The sequence below is a fragment of the Scatophagus argus genome, chromosome 2, assembly GCF_020382885.2.
Source record: "Scatophagus argus isolate fScaArg1 chromosome 2, fScaArg1.pri, whole genome shotgun sequence".
Lineage (NCBI taxonomy): Eukaryota > Metazoa > Chordata > Actinopteri > Scatophagidae > Scatophagus > Scatophagus argus.
In genome coordinates this window covers 7,940,099-7,963,348 of record NC_058494.1, presented here as the reverse complement: position 1 = coordinate 7,963,348, position 23,250 = coordinate 7,940,099, and the positions used below count along the sequence as shown (strand labels likewise).

Below are 23,250 nucleotides of genomic sequence, written 5' to 3'. Positions count from 1 at the left end.
TCCTCCTCCTCTGTTTTCCAGCCTTTAAGAGGAGGAAACAGAGAGAACCTCTAACCTGAGGGCACAGGACAATGCAGAGGAGAGAAAAAAGAAGGGAGGGAGCGTGGGAACAAAGTGAAAGACGAAAGGATCCGGTCGTAAACAGGGTGGGAAGAGGAGGGAAAAGTGTTTGGTTGTTGTTGGTGTTCTCCGCTTGATGGGGCAACATGAGCTTAACACCACCACTGCTATTGTGTACTGAAAACACTACAGCAAACAGAGTGCTCAAAACTGACTGAGGAAGAAAATTTGATATGGAAGATGTACAAAATGGACTCTTGTGCTGTGTGGGCGAGAAAGCATCTATTTGTGTCAGCTTTACATGCATGAACGTAACCACGGATACATTTATCATGTATGTACATGTGACAGTAACGGAAATCGTGTCCATGTATGGGATTGTGTCTGTGTATACAATAAAATATGGACGCAGCTCCTCTCCTAATTACCACTCGGATGTGTCCCATGAGTTTTGAGAGCGGGCTGTTCACCACTCCACTTCAAATGCTTTCAGCTCGCTCACAAACTCTGCCTCGAGATGGCAGAGCGGAAAGCTTTGTCACATCGTGAACATCTAAGGTATTCGAGGAGCCGACATTTTATCAGGATTGGAGAAATTCTCAATCTGAGTCCTTGTTCACGCTATAGCTATTGTCTCGCCATCGTCTTGATTAGACTGTGAGAGTTACAGTGTGATTGATTTTAGCGTGTACAGTTTTGGTTGCATGAATAAAGCAAAAGTGACCATGAACTGCTGTGGCAAGAAAAGCAGTTTGTTGAAACTTGTATGCAAGGTTGTGTGTGACGCTATGATGAGGTTTATGGAAGAAAAGGAGAGGATTAGGTGTCAGCTTTCCAGCTAGCCTTGCAGGTGTTTTCCTCTCTTTTGCTTTCTCTGTTTCTGTCTGTCTCTCCCTCATCTTTTTCTGTCCCTGTTCAACGCTTTTGGATTTCGATTATGACAAATGGACACGAGACAAAAGACTTAAAGTTCATGTGCAGACACAGAGACGTTGATTCATCTTATATCAAATATCATCATATTATTAATTTCCCTGGGTTCTTTGAAGTTTGGTATACATTTATGCATGTGGATGTGTGATGAATGCATAAATGTCTCCTCATTTGTACACAGGGGCTAGGGTTGGGCATGAAAAGGTGTCAAATATCAAACGTTGTCATTGAATGCTTTGCTAGATTTCTTGTCTTGTTTAGTTATTCTTTGATCAGATATGCCCTGATCTAAAACAGACAAACAAACAAAATTTAGTTGTCAGTTGATGTTGATGCACTGAGCAATTTAAATGTTTATGTTCCACAGACTAAGGTGTTCAAGTTATACTGAAACCCTTTCAACCAATACCCAATCTGTAAGCTAGCAGGACGTGACATGTGGTGCATCAAGCCCTTATGTGATGCTGAATCTAAGGACAGTTGTGATACATCTTGTGTCAATTGATGGAGCACGTTTTTATGTATAAATTCATCACAGCCATGCTGCAGGGCAAACATAGATAATGTATGTTTGCATGTCTGTGTGTGCATGTGTTTATCCGTGCCTCCATGCAAATGCATGCAGGCCCATTTGCATGTATTTCACATATGCTCACATTAATTTGTTATTTATAAAGAAGGTTCTTCTTTTCATCTTCCTTTTTTCATGCGCTCTTTTCTTCCAGCCTTGCAGCTCTTGCTCTATTTCTCAGAAACACTTTTTCTTTTCCAAAACTCTTGCGTTGGCTACTTTGGTGCCGAAGCCAACAAAAATATTTCGCTTCTGTGTATGTGTGTGTGTGTGATGATGGCTGTTTTTATAATGCCCCCCTGCAAATTTGCATATGTATATGTGCAGATTGTATGAGAAGAGCTCTCACACTTAGAGCAGTTGGAGGGGGTGGGGGGTTTATGTGTGTGTGAGTGTGTCTGTTGAAGGGGGGTCGTGTTAGCGCCCCCCCCCCCCCCAGACAAAGCCGGCCACTACTCCCAGATGGTAGTCTGCTCTCTTCGGCCATGTGTCTGGTGTGTGTGTGTGTATCTGTGTGTGTGTGTGTGTTTATGGACAGAGACAGATGAAAGAGAAAGATGGAGAGTTTGACTGAGAAATTTGCAAGTGAGATGCTGACAGAAGATGCTGGTGGAAAGACGCAGAGTGTGTTGGTGTGTCATATGTATGCATACAGACAATGTATATGTAAGGAGTGTGGGTCTCTATGGACACAGCAACACTGTGTGGTCTTCCGTGTTGTCTTGTTCAAAGTGCATTAGACTACGTAATGCAAGGTAGATGGACAAAGAGAGAGATAGAAAAAGTCTGGACTGAGAGATGGATCAGAGGGAAGGGTCATTCTTTGTCTTAGTGGGGATGACCCAGAGATGCCCATGGACGCCTGGTTAATGGGGTCAGCATTAAAGACAAGACACCAGGATTATGTTTACATCAGTTGTCTGCTGGACAGTGACATAATAAATGAGATGGCAGACAGAAAGCTGCATTTCACATCAGTTTGAGAAATAAAGATGCTCTAATGACCTGTCATGATATGGTTAGAGATTGAGTATAGCATGCAATATATTTTTGTCTTTTATAATAACATGATTTGTGCTGTTCACTTGCAAGAGTCTTTCAGATGTAAGGTGAAAAGACTTCAGGCTGATATTCAATTTAAAATCCCGCCTAAGGGTTCTGTCTAAATCCTGGTGTGCCCCTGGGGGGGCTGTATGTTAAAGCAAGCTTGCAGCCCTGTTAAGAAGGGGCTAGCTATCGCTTGGACAGAATCCAGCCTCTCTGACCTTGATGTTTGTTTTCCTTGTATCCCCAGACATAAACATGGTTCTCGCATCCAGACACACAGACAGACAGGAAGTTATCCTCTCTGATGTCTTTTTCTTGCATCTGGCCCCTTGGTGAACACTGGGTAGATGTACTGGATTTGAAAGTGTGTGTCCGTGCATGAGTACAACGTCAAGTGAACCCAAATGGTGTGTAAATTTTTCAGTGTGTGTTTCTTCACCCCCACACCTTCCTCCCTGGCCCTTCTCTTAGCTCATACCTGTTAGACTGGTTCTCTTTCTCTTTTGTTAAAGCCATCTCGTTTTTCTTGACCAGGTAGTATTTTGTTATCAGACAAGAAACCAGACTCCCTTATGACAGCCCTTTACCCCATAGTTCAAAGTGCCAAGATAACCATTCTCTATTTATACCTTTATTGAGGCAAGCCCTTCTCTGCCAGCGTGCGGTCTGGCAGGGAATGCTTTCCGTGCTGGACATGCCCTGTTCTCCCCAGGCTCTGGTACTGCTGTGGTCTGCCAAGTTGCAGGGGCCTATTACATTGCCTGTAATAGGCCTGCCATTTTCCTCTCATCATCTGTCAGCACTCTGGATCCAACTGCAGGGTCCAAAGAGGACTACCACTCTCCAATTAAAAAGGTTAATTCGCCCTCACCCATCTACACCCCCCCCCCCCCCCAACACACTCACGCACATACACACACAGCTTACTATGTCTTCATTAGCACTCATTTGTGCTCCTGTGTTGCTTTTCCTTTGAATTTTTCTTTTTTTCTTTCTTATGTCTTTTTTAGTTGCTTTTTGTAAACACTGTTTTACATGGAAACGGTAAGGCTGAATACCCATTAGCATATTTTTGTCTGAGCCGACTTGTTTGCTAAATTGTTCTCAATGGTTGCAAAGTGCTCTTTTTTTATAGCTTCCTCTGAGCAATTCAAGCTAAAATCAGCTCAATTTCTGCTTAAACAGAGTAGCATCGTATAAAAGAAGTGGGATATTAAAGACATTTTTTAACGTTAGCGAATGTCATTCGATCCTGCTCACCCACAGACCTGCCCGTGCTTCTTCTTCAAGAGGTGTAGCACTGACAATGTGCAGCTTTGCAAAGAACTCAGTTTGCTCAACAAGTAGGAGAAATGGAGCAGGCATTACATTAATTCTAAACATTTCTTTAATAAGACATTGAAGAGAAAAAGCTAACTATTTTGCAAGACTAGGAAGATGGACTTAAACAACTGTTCTGATTTATGTGGTGGCCATACTTCACTGTCATTATCCTCACACACTGGTGTCAGTCTCTTAAGCCTAAGTCAAACCTGAGAGGATGAGCAGTATGCAAGTGAGACCTGCTCCTGTGGGATAAAGAGTCCCTCGCATACATTTGCCATCTGCGATTTGCCTCATTCAGACTAAGAGAGAAGAGATCTGGTTCAGACAGACACTTCACTGTCTCTCTATCTCTGCTTGGAGCTTTATCCTTTTCCTGGCTCTTCTCAGTTCCTTCTTCCTCCCCCATCCCTCTATTTCTGCTCCTCACTCCTACCATCTTATTATCTGAGAGGTCGAAAGAAAGGGGCCCCTTGCATCTCCTCCTCCCCTTCCTCTTCTTCCTGCCTTAAGCTATAGCAGTGGCATCACAAGGCAAAATAGCTACCCCCCCGTTTATCTGAATGAAATGTATTTGGACGTATGTGGACATGTCACTTTGTGAACCCAAAGCCCAGGAAGGAAGCTGCCCCTAACTGCTGCCTGTACGGCTGCTCTCTGTCAGTTACCACTGCTGTCAATACTCCAACCCTGTGTCAGGCTAACACAGCCAGCAAATTGTTGTAGGGCTTTTTTTATGTTTACTTTTGGGTATCTGGGTCTTTAGGACAGGATATTGAGTAGGCAGTTGAGATATAGCATTTGTTTTTTGAAGGATAATGCTGGCATTTCCATGTTTTGGCTTGTTTTGTTTGTGCCTTAGATCCTATTAGACTTTGGCCCATTTTATAGACTTAGATTTTTGGCAAAAGTCTTTTTTACAGGCCTTTGTAATATTTTTACCCCACAAACTTTAAACATGATACAGTAAGACAAAATTACTCTCCTCAAGAAAAATAACAAATGATTGGAGAGATGTGAGAATAGTGCATTTACAGAAATAGATTTTCAGTTTGTGTTAAAGATGTTAAAATAAAATTTTAACATTAAAAGAAATTGTACGGGGATTGGATATTATTTCATCAGTCACTGCATGCATCAACAGCTCAGTGTGTGGGCAACTTTTATGAATTAGCACAAAATATAGGCTCCGTCATACAATTAGTTTCCCATAATAAATCTGTTATAGCAGCTGCGTTGTCATCTGTTGTTAAGTGTAGTTGCATACCAAATGAAACTGAGGGTCACTCTTGGTAGTTTTAGTGATTAACATAAGCTAATGACTTGGAAGGATGAACAGGAGGTGGAGATAAAAAGGGAGAGAAGGAGGGAGAAGGGGGACGTTGTCTGGCTCTCTCACCCGCCATTAAGGGCCTGCCCCTGGACTTGGAGAACGGGCCAGTTTCCCATGCACCGACGGCACAGGCAGGCCCTCTTTGGTTACACAAAATGTCTGCCTGTATGGCCACGGACAGAGATATTATTAGCGTTATTTTGCCTCGGATATCTGAGAGCATGGTGCTTTTAGGCTCCCTTGTTTGAGTAGCTGACAGACACTTGAGTTTCTACAGCAGATTAAATGAAATTTTAGCAGCTTTTTCTTGGGGCCAGGCCATAAAACCACACAAAGGAAGCAGCTGCCACTAATGTAATCTAGAATGGGGTGCTGCAGTGTAAAGCTGTCCGCCACTCTTTTGTTTTTCCCTTTTTCTCCTCTCCACAGCCTTTTACACCATTCTTGACACCCTTCAACTACACCTCTTCCTCTTCAGATAATATCCTTGTTCTTTCACTGCCCTTAATTCCTCTTTTCATCAGCTACCCCTCTGTGTACTGCAAAGGTGATGAAACCGGACGAGAGCAATAAAGGCCATGTGTTTTAAGAGCAAACATATCTTTTTATGTCTTTATTTATCTATATGGCCGTGTCAAAGGTACATGAGATAGCCGTCGGGTCCCCCGGAACATCTGTAGGCCTACACCATATCAGCTGGACATGTATGGAATGAGCATATACGATCTTTACAGTTTGACCTTGCGCAAACCTACAAAGTTCATCTCTCGGAATGCAACACAAGCAGTCCACTGGGGTTGATGTCCCAGCGACCTCTGTGTCAGTCAGAGGTTGTCAGCCCCTCTCAAAATGACAGGTCAGATCTTGAGAACCTGAGTTCATGTTGGTAGAGAGTGGAGTTACAATCCTGCCAGGGCTGTCATGGTATAAGTGACATGAGAGAGAGAAAGTGAGGTAGAGAAAAAGAAAAAGAGGGAAGGAGAGAAAGAGAGAAAAACTGGAGGAGTGTACAAGAATTCACAATAATGAAAGCTGTTTGTTAATTACATTTTTTAATTATTTGGAGTTGACATTTGTGTCAGCACAGCAAAATTTGAGCATGTTGGCGATGCTATACATTAAGACTCCACTGTTGTCTTCTGTAAATGAAGTTTTATAGTCTGTTAGAGAGGCAATGGCACAAACATCTGGCCCATAAATCTCAGGTGGTGCTGTGGATTGCTGCCTGAGAAACAAACCCTACCCATCCCCTCATCAGCCATTAATCCAAATTTCCGCACTTCCACACTGACTTATTTATATGCGGTTGGTTAGTTGGTAAGCTTTCCACAAGAGTAAGCATTGCATTGGAACGTACTGCTGCACTATTTAATGCATCGGACAATAAACTACAGTACAGTTTAACATATTGCTTTAACTTTACCTCTTTGTGTGGCTTTATAATATGCTCCAGTGAGTGTAAATGTGTGTGTATTTGCATCATGTGTATATTGGCTTTATGTGTGTGTGTAAGTGAGTCTTGCCACTGTCTATTGTAGAACATTTAAGTTCATGGACCCTTTATGTGCATAATTGATGGCTTGAAGGTGGACTCAATCTGCCATTCAACAAGTCAGACAGTCAGTCCGTCTTTACATGTGAGTGTGCTGTTCTGCAGCTGTCTGTGAATAAATCCTTCTGTCACCGAAGGCACACAGACTTTTTTCACATATCCAGTTCATCAACTTTTTTCAAGGTCTAAAGGCTTATTTTAGTTTTTCTCTGTATTAACTATGTCAAGATGGAGGAATTTATTGCTTCTCTTCTCTATAATTCCTTGGCTGTCACTGTCCCAGTAGTTTGTACCTGTTACTGCCGTCCACCTTCTTTGTCTTATTGCTTTATCTCTCCATCTGTTATTTGTTTTGTCTGTCTTGTTATCATCCCTTACCTTTGCTTTTTGTAAAGGGTCCTCGTGAGAACAAAAGAAGTTGTTGTGGTGCAACATATGTGCAACATGTATGTAACACACGTACATACTTGTGCACATACGCTCCGACACCCCACATGTTTGCTTAAACTTGATGACCCAATAGAAATAGCTCTTGCCCTCCCCTTTTGCCACCCTCGTTTTCTGTTCCCCTGCTCCGCCCTCCCTCCCACCCCAGGGTAGGTCGCTATAGCGCTCCTTATAAACATGGTGATCTATAGGAGCCCTAGACCCAGACAGATTTTTGGCATGGCTGTGCAGGTAGCATTCCAGCATGGTTTGAGATCTTAGGGCCCTAGCCTCGTTAAAAGCCTGATTTATGCTCTACAGCTGGGCACAAAGGAACCTACAGGTTGGCTACCTTAATTAATATCACCCACACTACTGCTTAGACGTATGCATGTTCCTGACACACCTCTAGGGAGAATAAGTGGAAGGTTCCACATGCTGTATTTTTAACTGGCCGATGATGGTATGGGTGCGCACAAGATGTGGTGGCTGTATTTCACGTGACTTCAGATGATTCATACAAGGACGTACAGTGCCACATAAAGCATAGCACTGATATAAATGCAGATTTTGCCTGTTGTTGGAAGATAGATGAATAGACTGTGTATTTACTTTGCGGGTTGCATTAGGTCCTATTGTCCACCATTTTACCCACTTCTCTTGCATTGCTATAGCGGCTGATCAGACCACATGTCTTCAATTAGTAGGCAGGAATGTGGTTCGGCGAGCCTCAGAGATGAAGAATTGTGTGGAGCGTGGCCTGCCATTGACAAGCATATGGCCCATCCATCTTAAGCGCTGTTATTGATGGTAAATGTTATATGTAGATATTAACTGGCTGCCTTCACACCATTCTAACCCTACAATCTTTGCTGTGGCATGTACGGTACAAGCTTGTGCCATTGTAAAAAAAAAAAGAAAAAGTATTGTGCCCTGTAATGTACAGTGCAACCTTGATTCATTTAATTTGACAGCCATTTGTTTAGGGGCATTTCTCCAAAACGTTGCGTCATAAAGGTGCGGCTGTGGCATTTTATCAAACCCAGGGCAGTCACGGCAGTATTAGTGTCAAGTTATAGCATTGAGAAGAGGAGCACTGAAGGAAACATTTGTGGGTCACTTTAGATATCTGACCATGTCCTCAGTCTGCCACATCTCTTCCTTCTTTTGTCAGAATGTCCTGAAGGGGCTGAACAGGAGGCCATTTTGCAATTTTAATTAGGATTTGGAAAGCGTCTGGGTGGAGAAGTGTCCCAGCACTGTTTTCTCCTCGATGAATTAATAATAGAACAGGAAATGGAGGGTTGGATGAATGGATGTTGGTGGGTTGGGGCATTGAGGTCTCGCTGTTAGTGGCCGTGTCCTTATTATAGGATCAGGGAACTTCATGTCTTAGACCTTACCGGTTATGACATTGCAGTGAAATTAACTGGGTAAAATGACATTTGAACATTTGAAAAAATACGCTGAACTTGTGATAGAATCAGGTTTCATCCAAAGTCCAGAGTTCAGTTCTGTGGTCGCCGCTTCTTAGGAAAATGGATTTGCAAGCTACTTCTGACCCTAATATACCCCTCGATCTAAAGAGTCCAGCTATTGATGCCTCCTTAACCACTCGACCACCGTGTGCATAGTCACACACAGCAGATGGGACGCGTGTTAAACCCTCATCCTCCACAGCTCCAGGCCACGGGACACTTCAGCACACTGGCCCTCTTGTTTTAAAGCGCCATGTCCCTCCACAATGCCTTGAGGCTCGTATGCATAACGAGCTGCTATGGTTGGCCCGAGCTCACATGCCCTGGTCCTCTCACCCTGAGGTGGTAGGACAGGGTGAAAAATAACTGCATGTTTAAATCAGCCCTTGTTCACTGGTATCTAAATGATGGCCCATGCTCGAGAGCTTCTGGGGCTACTGGGAGCGTGTTCAGGAACAAACAACTGAGGTCAACATTAGCTGAGACTTTGTATTTCATGACAGTTCCCTACTTCAGTTTGAGAATAAAATGTGGTATTTTACTGTGATCAAAGTACATCTGGAAGCCCAAACTTGCCTTGGTGCTGTCCCGCAGAGATTAGGATAATGATAAGTATCTCTCCCTGTTTTCCTTTACCTATTCTGTGTGTCTGATTATCTCTGGAAATATTATTTACAGTGACGGAGCACCTTAGGCAAAGGTAGGAGGAACGAGAAAGACTTGTACATGCTGGCCTAGCGGATGGTTTTTGAGATATGCCCAGCTCTAAGTGAGTGGGTGGAGAAGATGAGAGGTGCATTTATCACACAGGTGTTTACAGCCAAAGGTAGTGTCCCTCTGAGCTAAAGAAAAGAACGATTTAGTGAAACTGTATGTGTATGTGTGTGTTATAGGCCAAGGGTAAAGTGTTTCCAAGGTAAAAGGAAGGGGTGAGAGAGAAACTGTTTGTGTGTGGTTGTGAAAGACAGCACTTTAAGCTCTCTCAGTGCTGTCATCAGAGTGTGTTAAGGAAATAGTGTGATGGAAGGAGGAGTAACAAAGGAGCATGGAGGCTGCACAAGGGACAGAGAGCCAGAGGGAGGGGAATGACTCTGTCCTCCAGAGAGGCTGAAGTATTTACTCAGCCCATTGTGTGTGTGTGTGTGTGTGTGCGCGCGGATGTCCATCAGGTCAGAGATACCCTGACTGCACGTCTGTCCGTATAGATCAGGTGAAGTCTCTAACCCTCGCTGTCCACTTTTCCTCTTTAACTTTTCTTCTCTCTCTTTCTCTCTCTTCCTGTGCATCTATTCATTCCCTCTCACACCACCCTCCTTCTTTTCAACACCGACTTTGTGTTTCATCCGTAATTTTTAAAGGAACTGTTAATCCATAAATGAAAATTCAGTCATTATCTACTGAAACAGCATTCTTGGGAACAGTCTAAGTAGCTGGAGACTTGTTTTAGAGTGTGAAACAAGTAGAAAAGTAAAGTAAAAAATAAAAAATCATACAACGCTGGGGAGCAGGAACCTCAACATCACATGGACTAAATGTAAAAAGCAAATGTGCTTCATAGTGCTTCATGTAGGAGGTGACAGACAATCCCCCAGGATGAAAGGATGTAAAAATCTGTACCACACTTCCCGCTGAAGCATCTTCAAGCATGTTAGTTGATTCATACTTGATGGCTGCAATCTAGCTGTTGCTGTGCTTCAGACAAAGTAAAATTCTTTATTCAGGGAATAAATGAAGTACAAAAAAAACAGCCAATACTTGTTCTTTGATATTGTGTAACTATAGACACAGTAGGAAAAAGCAAAAAAATAAATAAATAAAAAAGCAAGATATATACACCAGCTCTTTGGCCTGTGTTACAGGTGATTTAGAAATGACAGGCCCAGACATATCAGTCTTATGAGGTGGAGAATCTGCAGTGTTTGTGATTTTATCCACAATGTATTGACATAAGTATGTTGAATATCACTGATTCAGTTTGGTGCTCATTTTTGAAGTCATATCCTTGTGGTATTTAATAATTGTCCTGTGCAATATCAGACCCATTACTGTCTATCAGCTTTGATATTGGACTTGTGTTCTCTGTTGTCAGCGCAGTTTAACTCGACTTAAAGTCGTAATTTGTTTATTTGTGACAGTAAAACTGCAACTGACATGTTGACATCTTTGGATTTCTGTTAGTGCCTTGTGTTGTTCAGAATATTCACCAGTAAAGCTGTTAATTTTCAGAGCTTTTCTGTAAACTTGATAGTAATGTGACTATAATAACGTGTTTAGTTCAAATCTTCATTGTCTTTGTCCATGCAGTGTTTGTGCTGTTCCGTCCAGCTCCCTGCATGTCTGCGAAGACTGAAGAGAGGGATAGTGGGTAGGTCAGATACAGGGCCCTGTATGCTCCGATGAAGCCGAATCGCGTCCTGGCAAATGGTATGCAGGCTCATAACGCGCTCCACTCGTCCAATAGCCAGAGACGAAACAGTTTTGACAGTGTCGAATGCCCTGCCCTGGGGGCCTTATCATCCTCTGCTGCCTGCCTGCCTCCCTCTCCTGTTTCTTTTCTCCTGATGCTATCTATCTGGAGATTTATGCAGAAATGTGCAGCTAGTCGACCTCCTTGGTCCCCCTCCATCCTTTCTGCAGGGACGCCAGCCTGTCATAAGCTGAGCTATGCAGAGATAGTGAAGCTGAGGCTGCTGGCCTCATGTCTTACGGAGGCTTTCTTGTCTGTGCACTTCAAACAGGGATGATGCTTGTAAGGAAAGACAGCAGATGCTCTCATCTGAATGTTGCAGCCCACATTCTCGATTGTAAAGGGGCAAAAATGTCTGTTCTATTGTGTTCTATTGTGTTCCATCGAATTCCAGTTTTTTCTGTGATATTATTCATTATCCTAATTTATTCTATTCTCATTACGTTAAGCTGCAGCTTATTGAGACATATCTTTTCTTTGACAGAACACTTTTCACATTTCCCCTCTGAAGTGTTCAGAGACTCCTCGCCCATCTGGGATATTGCCCGAGTCCAAAAATACTTCTGCTTGATTAAGTCTTCTTATGTACCTGGATATGTGTGCTTAAACTGACACTTGGCAGTTTGCAGTTTCTTTGATTCCACTCCTTTATTTAATACCTACTCCATTGAGCGTTGGCTTTTGTTGACGGCGGTTTGATCCTATGAAGTGGATCCCAACTCAATAAATAATCTCTGCGGATGCTTGCATAAGCGATGGTCCATTTAATTAGACTGGTTAAGCTTAGAAGCCCAGAGGTCTTTTCACTGTACCATTAGAGTTAGGATGAGAAACAACAGCATGCGGCCTCCCACCGATGCTGGTAAGCAGAGAGCAAATAATGATCTGCATCAGAGACACGGCTGGCCCAGCCTATTATAAGGTCTGCCGGGCCGAGCCGCACCCAAGCACGAAGCTGTCCAGCTGGGCTTAGTGGATAGATAGATGGAGGGATAGAGAGAAGGATGGATGGTGGGGGGGGGGTGGATGGTCAGTTCAAACGCAGTTCAACTGAGAAAAGATCAAAGGGAGTAAGGTTACACAGGGAAACAGACAGCAAAAAGCGATGCTAATTTTGAAATGATTGTAGCAAGTGTATTACATACTAATGTTCACAGACACAGACACATCAATGCATCTATATATGAACACTGACATGTGGTCATACTCACTAACAGTGAGTGTGCATGCCATGAAAGAAACACTCACACGCATGCAAAGGCACATACATATGAAAAACGCAGACTTTTCAGCGCACACACACACACACACACACACACACACTTTTCTTTTGTGTATGCTGCATGCATTCATTTGCCTCTGTGTGTGTGCCATCTGTCCATAATGGTTTCTCAGAGAGACGCCTCAGTTCTAGTGTTGCTCTTATCAACTTTCAGGAGAAGGAAAAGGGGAAAGGGAAGGTAAGAAGTGTGAAAGTCTGATTGAAGACAAAGCCACAGCCAGCAGATTACTTAACACTGGGCACAGGCCCTCAAAGACCACCATGCATTTTATCTGGAGATCTGCCCCCCCCCCCCACTTGTTCATGCCAGCTTTTTGCTCTCCTAGCTCTCCAATCTTTCTTTTTCTTGCTGCCTCTTTCTTCATCTCCTTCTCTTTTTTTGCTTCTCTCTGTGTGTGATGTGTGTAGTGGTTCGTGGTCAGCGTCTCCCAACTGTGTAATGTGTGACTCTAACATCAGCCAGCATTGCAGGCCTCGGTCCACATCAGACTTGTAAAAGGTTGGGATTTAGGCCCGTTCTATTCCCTGGCTGGCGTTCTGTTTAGTAAACCGTATTTCCTGCATCCGGCTTTGTCTCAGGAACAAGTGTTGGTCAAACAAGCCTTTTGTCTGTGGCCAGTGGCTCAGCTCACCACAACCATTCTGGCCTAGGACAAAGAAGTGAGTGTATGAGCTCTGGTGTGTGTGTGTGTGGGTATATACGTGTGTCAGAGAAACATGGACAAACAGAGAGAGATAGGGTAGGGAGGTAAGTCAGTGCTAGCCAGCTCCTCTATCAGGTGTTTTCACAAATACACACAGATGCGGATACTGATAAAACGTCTTTGGGCGATAACACGTATGAGACACTCTGTACAATACCCAAGTATTGTTGCTTGTACGTGGCAAATATGAAATAAATGTGCTGTCACCCTCAAGGCCCCTCAAGATGAATGATTTTAAATAATATGCCAACAACTTTTTGTTGTCCATGCAGCCCTTCAAGTCAGGGGAAAAAAAATAAATGAACAACAAAGTGATTTTGTAAAATGCAAAAGACGAGCTCTCAGCCACTCCTCCCCCTTCTTCCTCAACCTGTCCTCTTCTGCTTCACCCTTCACCCCTGTCCAGTCCCTGACTGTGAATACCCTAATGACATAAACAGAGCCGTAATCACATTAACGCCGGTTACAGCTGAGGCACTCTTAAGAGGCACTGTATTGACAACTCTCTGTCTTCCCAAGGCACTCACTCCAACACCTATAAACACTTATGAATATTGGCAAAGACCTGCTATTTGCATAATCACTTTTCAGGTGTGTGTGTGAGTGCTCCCAAGCCTAGGCGACTGATAACTTTGGGAAATGGCCGTGACATGTTGTGTTCCTCCATGTCTATGTGCCTTTCTTTCCCTCCTTCCCCTTTTGGAAGACATGTGAGCTAATCCTGTTAGCTCGTTCCTCCATTAGCTAAATGACCAATATCAGTGAGAGCTGCATGGTCACACCAGGCCAGTCTGAGCCCACTATCAGGTTTGGTCAAGGACAAAACAAAAAAATGAAGGTCAAGCTAAGTCTGCTAACTCTTGGATGTGCATATAAAAAGTTTGAGGGAGTGTTAAAGGAGAGATGGGACAGTCAACGACAGTGTTTTTTCTTAATATGTCATTAACAACACTGGGTCAAGGTCTTGGTTGTCTTGGTGGCTGTTGTTGTTTGTTTGTGTTTGTGACTGATTTTTTTGCTGATGGGATAATGGGGTAAGAGGGTGGCATGATTACTCTGTGTGTGTTTGTGTGTGTGTGGTGATTGCAAGAGACTGTGCATTTGTGAAACTGGTGTTGGGGGATGGGTCACTAACAACAAAACAATCTGCATGAACAAAGTGTACATGATGCTTCAGCGTCCTAGACTTCTTCTTGTGTGCGTTGCTTTGTCTGGTCAAAACTGTTTTCTGGGATGGTTGTGTGAAGATGGTGTCAACAGCCACTACATGTGACCATACCTGCTGTTTAAGGCCCCATAATTTCCCCCCTGGCCTTGCATCAGTCGGCCTTGTGCTTTTTGCACGAGCCCTGGATCGTATTCTGATAGCAGTGTCCGTTAGACACCATAATAGCCTCCCCCCTGCTTTGTGCTGCAATGTGCTGAAATGGATCTGAAGGAGTTTTTAACCCTCCTTTCTCTTCCTTTGACTGTTGTGTGTCTCTTCTCTCTGCTCTGCCCCTTTAGTTCTTTATATTTCTCTTTTTCATGATTACACTTTTCTGCTCCTGATCCCCCTGCCCTCTCTCATGTCTCCTATATGCTTTCTGTCTTCTCTCTCCCAAAGTCCCCTCTTTCAGCCCCTTCCATGAAATGGCAGCAAAGGGGTTGTCAGTGCGGTTTCTCCTCTCTGCTGATCCGATTTCAAAGGGACCTGGAGATCCAGCATTAGCCCCAGCTCTCCTGCTCTCCAGCCCCAACTCTCCACAGACTTAGAGTTAATGGAAGGACAGAAAGAGACAGAGAGAGTGAGGGGAGCTTTCCTTTATTCCATTAGAGGACATATTCGTTTATAAGATCATCCGTCCTCCCTCGCGCAGTTCTAGCTCTTCTTACTTGCAAAAAAAACAATAAAACAAAAAAACCTATTCAAGGCTGTCAAATGTCTTGTCAGAATGTCTTTTGTCCTTTTGAATAACTGTCCTTCCATCCCTTTGAGGACAGCTATTAAGGACAATGGTGAGCTTATTTAGATATCTTCTCTGCTGTTGTGAATCTGGGCATGCGTTGGTCTGGTTTGTTGATGCCCATCAATGTGTCTGCTGCCTGGATGGGAATAACAATTATTGTCGCTGCTTGTGGCTTGAACACAGTTTGTCAAATGTCCATAGACGGGCTTGTGATTGCATAGCACAAGACATGTTGTTTTTGATACATAAAAAAATGAATTGACTACTGGCTTTGAAGTGTTGTGTTGTGGCTCTTGTGCCCTTCAGAAATGCGGTGGGTTGTCATTAGGAATGTCCCCTTCACGCCACACTTCTTTCCCTACTTCTTCCCCTTCCTTTTTCCCTGCCTCCTTCCTTCACTTCCACGATCAGTGCTTTCTTTCCTCTGACGGACGCGGCTTTGTCTCAGAGGAGAAGACGACATTCTAGCCAACCCCCCATCTCCCACTCTCGTCCTTCACAATAACAGAAAAATTCATCTATTTTCCTCCTCATGCATATAAACCTTCTGCTCGCACATTAAGCGGGTTTGAGGAAGTGTGTACAGGCTGCAAATCAAAGCAAAGTGAACAGGAGAGGCCAGGTTATTGCAACCGTTTTATGGGTGATATGGGACTCTATTTAAACCATAAAAACACACACATAATCAGAAAACATACATATAGCCAAAGTCAATGTAATGGGCACATTTTATTTGTGCTTATGAGAGAGGGAGCAAAAACGTGTATGGACAAATGGCTTTTTTATGATGGAAAAATTCCATAGTGGGTCAAAGCCCCTTGCAGGTGGCAGCAATTAACTGTAATTTTTGCAGATTGTAATGATCCATAATTTACCAGTATACCCCCCCTTCCAACTCTTTTCAGTCAAGAGAAAAAGGTTTGTGTGGAGGTTTGATTGGGTGCACATTTTATGCTGTGTTCTGGTCTTTAAGCGAGATTGTTCAGAGGGGGCCACGGTGGCCGTGGACACATGAGACAGAAAGAAGAACCACGAAACACCAATCTGTTCTGTCCATGGCTCATCCACAGCATCTTTTTTTTTCTCACAGCAGCCATCTTCATTTTCTGTCTCTTCCTCACCCCTTTTCTCTCTTAGACACAGCAGGCTTTAAACATGCAAGACTGTCCATCCACCATCTTAGGGATCGTTCATAGTCGCAATCACACACACACAAACCTATCTTCCTCGCTCCCTCTCCCTTGTTCTCCCTCACTAACACAGTACAGCCATGGTTTTGGGTTCAGTGTCTGCAAATGACTTCAGAAAAATGCCCTCCAGTAAAAAAAGAAAAAAGAGAAGAAAGGATAAGGAAGCTAAAAGATGAAAGAGGGAGCACATTTGCAAGTGGTGGATGCTTCTTATTTTGCATATCTCTCACTTCTGCTTTTCCCTTCTTCTCCTTTTCTATTCACCTGAGAGGATTTAAATAAATCCATAAAGCATGAAATATCAGAAATAGAAAAGTAATGCATGAAATGCATTTTCATAGGAGCCTCCCCACCCACACACAAACACACATACACAATTTTCCCTTTTGCTTCTTTTTGCTGTGAATGTGTGTTTTTTGTGATAAAAGCTGGTACAGTTTATTAACGTGACCTCTTGTTTGTGTTCAACATTAATATGCAGCATCAGATACATGTCCCACTTTAGCCTAGCTAATTCTGTAAACATAGCATTGGAGGGAAGATGAGTGTGTTTAACGAGATTAGGCGTGCATTGTCAGGCAAATCTCCGGTCAGTGTGCAAGTGCTATTGAAAGTCAATTATTGTTTGAAATATTCCTATGCCTGCTCAGCTGTGTAAATTGTGTATTTGCTGCCTGAGTTATCTCTCATTATCGTTTTATTTATTCTTTTGTTAAGTGTACACACACTAGAAGTGAATACTGGTTAAAAAAAAAAATTCAGATATAGTCTTTCACATATGGTGAAGATTTTACAGTAAGTTTTAAATTGCATTGTGTCACATGAAGATTCATTCATGCTTAAAGAAGTAAAATTGAAGATTTATTTCTCTGTTAACAAAATTATTTTCATCCACTTCATTTTGTTGCATCGTTTTAAGATTTAAGTCTTTTAGCTGTATTCACAGTCATTTTGGCCAGGTAAAAGTGCAATGGGATGTAATGGCAGCATATTTTGAAAGTGCTAGAAAATTAAAAATAACAATGGAAAGGTAACTGACAAACAAAACCCCTCACTTTAATTATTGAAGTGTCACAATCCATCTTAAATGATTCCACAATTGCAGTATCAGTTAGTTGATCAGTAAGTTCTTGTAAGTTTAAGTTAAGTTTATTTTATCATTTTAACAGGTTGATTTTAAATTTTGTTTCTTTCTGCTTTTTTGGCAGATAAAGATGAGCCCAGCAGTTACACCTGCACCACCTGTAAGCAGCCCTTCACCAGTGCCTGGTTTCTGCTCCAGCATGCCCAGAACACCCACGGCTTCCGTATCTATCTGGAGAGTGAACCTGGCAGCCCCCTCACTCCCCGTGTGGCTGCAGCTCCTGGGATGGGGGGTGACTGTGCCTCTTCCCAGCCTCCACTCCATGCTGTCCACTTGGCTGATGGCAGTCCTTACAGCCTCCTAAGGATGCCGGGCTCTGGGTCTGGCCGGGATTCAGCATCCACACCTCGTGAAGGTCGTTACCCCAGAACCCCACCACTGTTCAGTCCGCCACCACGTCACCACCTCAGCCCTGATGACCTGGCATTGGCAACCCACCATCCCAGCGCCTTTGACAGGGTGATGAGGCTGAACTCAGTGCCACTAGAAGCCCCCCCAAGCATGGACTTTTCTAGACGTCTGCGTGAGCTGGCTGGGAATGCCACTGGGGCTTCCCCTCCACTCTCCCCTAACAGGCCCAACCCTATGCAACGGCTGCTGCAGCCATTCCAGCCAGGTTCTAAACCTCCATTTTCAGCTACGCCTCCCCTTTCCACCTCTCAGTCACCTTCTGGCTCACGCTCCACCCCCAATGCTGTATCCAGTTTGGTCCAGCCAGGCACACCTCTCAAAGCAAAGTCCTGTGAGTTCTGCGGGAAGACCTTCAAGTTCCAGAGCAATTTAATCGTTCACCGGCGTAGCCACACAGGGGAAAAGCCATTCAAGTGTCACCTCTGTAACCATGCCTGCACCCAGGCCAGCAAACTGAAGCGACACATGAAGACACATTGTCAGAACAAATCTTTGGTGCTCAATGCCAAGTCAGATGATGGTCTCTCAACGGCAAGTTCCCCTGAACCTGGTACCAGTGATCTGATTAGCAGTGCCACAGATGCTCTGAAGTCGGTGGTGGCCAAGTTCAAGAGTGAGAACAATGGCCTGATTTCTGAAAATGGAGAAGAAGAGGAGGAAGATGAGGAGGAGGAGGAGGAAGAGGAGGAAGAAGAGGAGGAAGAAGAGGAAGAAGAAGAGGAGGAGGGAGAGGAGGAGGAAATTGAGAGTAAGCCAGGAGTTGAAGAAGGAGAGGGAAGGAATGACTATCGTTTTAGCCTACGGCTTGAAGGGGCCCGCCACCACCAGAACAGTGAGGCCCTGCACCCACACCGTCGGAGCTTGTCACGGGAGCCTGGTGATGAAGACTTGGCCATGGAGTCAGACCGAGCAAATGATGGAACCACCACCATCAATGGCCTGGGACCTCTATCCAATGATGGCCTGTCAAGGAAACTCCTTGGTGGAGGGGTCAGTCCTGGCTCCCTGAGTCCCCTGTCCAAGCGTATCAAAGTGGAGAAGGACCTTGATCCCCCAACACCAACCATCCCAAACACAGAGAACGTCTACTCCCAGTGGCTAGCGGGCTACGCTGCCTCACGACAACTCAAGGATCCCTTCATCAACTTTACAGGTGGGGACTCCAGACAATCGCCCTTTGCCTCCTCATCTGAGCACTCATCTGAAAATGGCAGCTTGCGCTTCTCCACTCCACCAGCTGAGCTGGATGGGGAACGGGCTGCCTCAGGACGCAGTGGGACCGGCAGTGGAGCCAGCACTCCCCACGGGAATGGCAGGCCAAGCTCCAAGGATGGCCGCCGCAGTGACACCTGTGAGTTTTGTGGCAAGGTGTTCAAGAACTGCAGCAATTTGACAGTGCACCGACGCAGTCACACTGGAGAGCGGCCCTATAAGTGTGAGCTGTGCAGCTATGCGTGCGCCCAGAGCTCAAAGCTCACCCGCCACATGAAGACCCACGGACAGATGGGCAAGGACGTGTACAAATGTGAAATCTGCCACATGCCTTTCAGTGTATACAGCACTCTGGAGAAACACATGAAGAAGTGGCACAGCGACCGCCCTCTGGCTAATGACATTAAGACTGAGTAGGCAAAGAGCAGCATGCTGGCAGCTCTCTCTCTCTCAGCTCCCCTGGCTAAAAAGTGACCCTGGCTAACTAGCCAATAAATGAGGGGACAGGACAACAGGGTTCGGCAACAGTACACGGTACAGCCCTGTTATCATGCCCAACTGGAAAAAGCTGAATGCATGATCCATCATTGGGGAAATCCTATTGCATCAAGCGCAAAACTTTTCGAGCCTTTCTATTGTGCAATAATTTACACGTTTTGTATTTTTTTGTAACTGGACAGCATGCTCAGTGTGTTTTGGCTACTTAGAGAGAAATTTGTCCTTGGCTGGTGGGTTTGGTTGTACATGTGTTGCTGTTAATATTTTTGATTTCTTCAACAGAAAAAAAATTAGTTAAGAGAACCCATGCTGCATACAGTACATACTGTTTTACATATCATGTACAGTTTTCTGTTCGAACATAGTGGACAGTATCATATTATCAAAACATCAAGACAAGCAGGGTCACACTTAAAACAGATCTTTGTGAAAGACTTTCCATGCAAGATTGAGATAAGAGATACATATATATAGATATACATATATATATATCTATATATATCTATACAGATATATATAGATATATATATATGAATTGGGCTGCCTATGAAATGCTAGGCACTAGCGCCATTAAATATTTCCTTGACAAACAGCAATGAAATTAACAATATGGTGTGAAATGACAACAATGAGTGCCTTGGATATTTTACCCGCATTAGTTAATCCTCCTTTTTGCTATAAGCGTGGAGTGTCAGCGTAAGAAGATTACAGGACATTTTTGTGCACATATGGAATAAGCAGGTCCTTGCATCAAGCACCTGTACGACCCCTGTTGTTTTGTGACTTAGCAGAGTGTAAGGAACCAGCTGAAACAAGAATGAAAAAAAGATTACGTATATCTCTGGTAAATCATTTATCTGCCTGACTCATGTATATTGTTATTCTCTAGATTATGATTCTGTTTACTGGCATGTTACATGCTAAAAAGGAGTAGGAGTTTGGTGTCTTGAGTTTTGGTTTGGGAGTTTACGTTTTCCGGTACACGTGTACCATACTGAGAGGGTAGTCTGATGAGTTGTTTTAACCAACGTAAAGCTCTTAATTTTCCAGAGTGTTTATTTTCTTTGAAAATTAAAAGTTTGCAGGTTTTTTGTAAGTAGCACAGAATTATGTCTCTTCAGTGTCAGTAAGTGGGCAGTGTTGCCAGCAGCCATTTGAAGACCACAGAGTGGGTTTCGGTTCTTCTAAGCCAGACAGATTTTGGGTGGTGGGGGTTTGGGTGTCTGAGGGCGAGGGCAGGTGAGGGTCAGGGTAGCGGGTGGGGAGTGGGTTGGCCGGGTGTCTTTACAATTCAAATGTTTATGTCCTTAGAGCGCTTATTCTCTTTACCGCATTAGATCTTAGAAAACCTTAAGTAATTTGAAACCTTTTCTTATTAACTCACATTGGAAATGATTTTAAAAGCAAATCCAAATCAAAAGTCAAGAATTTAGTAGTCTGAATTTAGTAAAAACATTTTTTAACAAATTACCCCTTCCACAGAAGTGTAAAAAAAAGAGTCAAATTTATGTGTTTTTTTTGTTCTTTTCATTTAACATGCTCAAGACCTCATTGTGGTAGTTGTATTTTTTATCTCCATCCCCCATTGTTGTTGATAATATAGCACTTGTCACTCTGCCTTGGATTCTGTATCTGTCTCTCTAATCGGAGATACAGTCGGTTGAGTATAAAATATGAACCGGATTTCAGATCTGGGACTACCTACGTGCACTGTTCAATTTTCCCAGTTTACAGTCATATGCTCAAGGGAAAACTTGCTCTTATGCTGACAGATTAGTGTGGTGTCATTGCTTTGCATTAAAAACTAAATAAAAAAAAGTTAAAAAGAGTTAAACTAGAAACTGTGGCCAGCCATGTCTCCTCCTGAGAACTAAGTATCAGTTTGGCTCTTGGGGGTATCAATGCAGGAACCGCCATAGAAATATCCTGCTTCATACCAACTATAGAAACATATTGCTCAGTACAGAAAGATAAAATTTTACAAAAATTTGATTTTAAAAAATAAGTAAATTGTGTTGTTGAGTCTTTAAAGTAACACTTCAATATCTTTAGGGGAGAATCTTATTTAATTTTTTTTGTTTGTTTGTTTGTTTTTTTTTTATTGTTTATTGTTTATTATTGTTTCTCTTTTCTGTCTTGGTGACATCCAGGACATGATCACTATGTAATGAATTGTAATGAACATGTCTCTCATCTTTTTTTGCCTTTACTATACACAAGTCTTCAGGTTGAACAAAAATTTGAATCGGGGAGAGATTTATGATATATAAATATATAGAGAGAACTTAAAACACATAGGAAAATGCACACTCATGTAAGTTCCTATGTTCGAAACACATTTATGGTCTACTTTTTTCCTGTATTTAGAATGGTATTTGAAATTAATGTTCACTTAGTGTAGGCACTTATAGTATTTATGTTGGAGCCTGTATTTTTAACTGTTTTGCCTGTACTCTTTAAAGGTTTCAATGTACCCTTTTTTTTCTGTAGTGAAAAAAATCCCAACAAGCTGCCACCGTATATTTTCTTAATTTGGCAGGATAATATAGTGTGAATAATTTGTATGCTTGAAAATAAGTATGTTTTTGAAAAAGAAAATGTTGTGGTGTTCCCCAAGGGTGAGAGGTCATATAATGGCCTTTTCAGGCAGTCCCGCTGGAGTGACCACAATGAGGTAAAAACAGGTGGTTGTACATATCTTTTTAGTTTGTTTTGTATATTTTTCTCTCCTGCCATTTTATATGCAGTAATACAAGCTATTGTTGGGTTTTCTCAGTAGCCAACTTTTTACTGTTCCTTGAACATGTACCACCTGATAACATTCCAGCCGTTTTTGAAAAAGACCTTTTGTCATATGCAATCAATTCAACATCAATCTGAAAAGCATTTTTTGCTAGGGTTTTTTTTTTTTTTTTTTTTTTAATTTTCAGTTTAGTTTTTGTTTATTCATTGCCAAAAGAACCATGGTGCTTTATAATTTAAATATGGTACATCTCATATGCAAGGCATATTCTAAATATAACAGAAATCCTAGAAAGAAAAAAGTTTGGTACATGTTATCATTGCTGATGGTATTGAGGTACATTTGGGTTTTCAGCCTGATTTCATCCTGTGTTCTGTATTTACTCTCGAGTTATTTGTTCTGAACTGAACTTGAAGTTGACCTACGGCATTGGTCGACATTATTTATTATGACTCTACACACACACACATGCTCTGTTCAGAACGGAGTCACTGAAAACAAATCAGTTCATTTTTCTCCCTCCTGACGAATTGTGATGGCTTAATTTTGCTATTTGATGACCAAAGGTCATTGACCAACATTCATGAGTTCTTGCTCGACTTACAGATTTTGTTGTTGTTGTTTTTTCAGTTATGGAGATGCCACTATTTTCAGCTGTTGTCTGCATTATTCTCTTCACTCAGCCATTTTGTCTTGAAAAAAAATAAAAAGTATTACATACATATCTGAATTTGGTGCTTTTTGAAGTCTACTTAAAAAAAACCAAACAATTTAAGAGCTTCCAGAACACACACACAGACACAGTCTTGTTTCCATCACTATTGCCCTTGCCAGAAGACTTACATTACATAGTCTTACATTCATTTGCTGGAGGCTTAACCACCACCTAACCATAGCAATAAACATTACTTGCCAAAAACTAAGCCT

General features: G+C 42.8%; 1 protein-coding gene across 1 annotated transcript in view; it reads left to right on the top strand.

Moving 5' to 3' along the window:
• Positions 1 to 23,045, top strand: part of bcl11ab (BAF chromatin remodeling complex subunit BCL11A b) — a 35,752-nt gene extending 12,707 nt beyond the window's left edge. The window contains exon 3 of the mRNA XM_046404989.1: positions 17,524 to 23,045. Coding sequence (XP_046260945.1) covers positions 17,524 to 19,499 — 1,976 coding nt within the window. The 3' untranslated portion in view covers positions 19,500 to 23,045. The remainder of the gene's footprint in view (positions 1 to 17,523) is intronic.
• Positions 23,046 to 23,250: the final 205 nt, after the last annotated feature.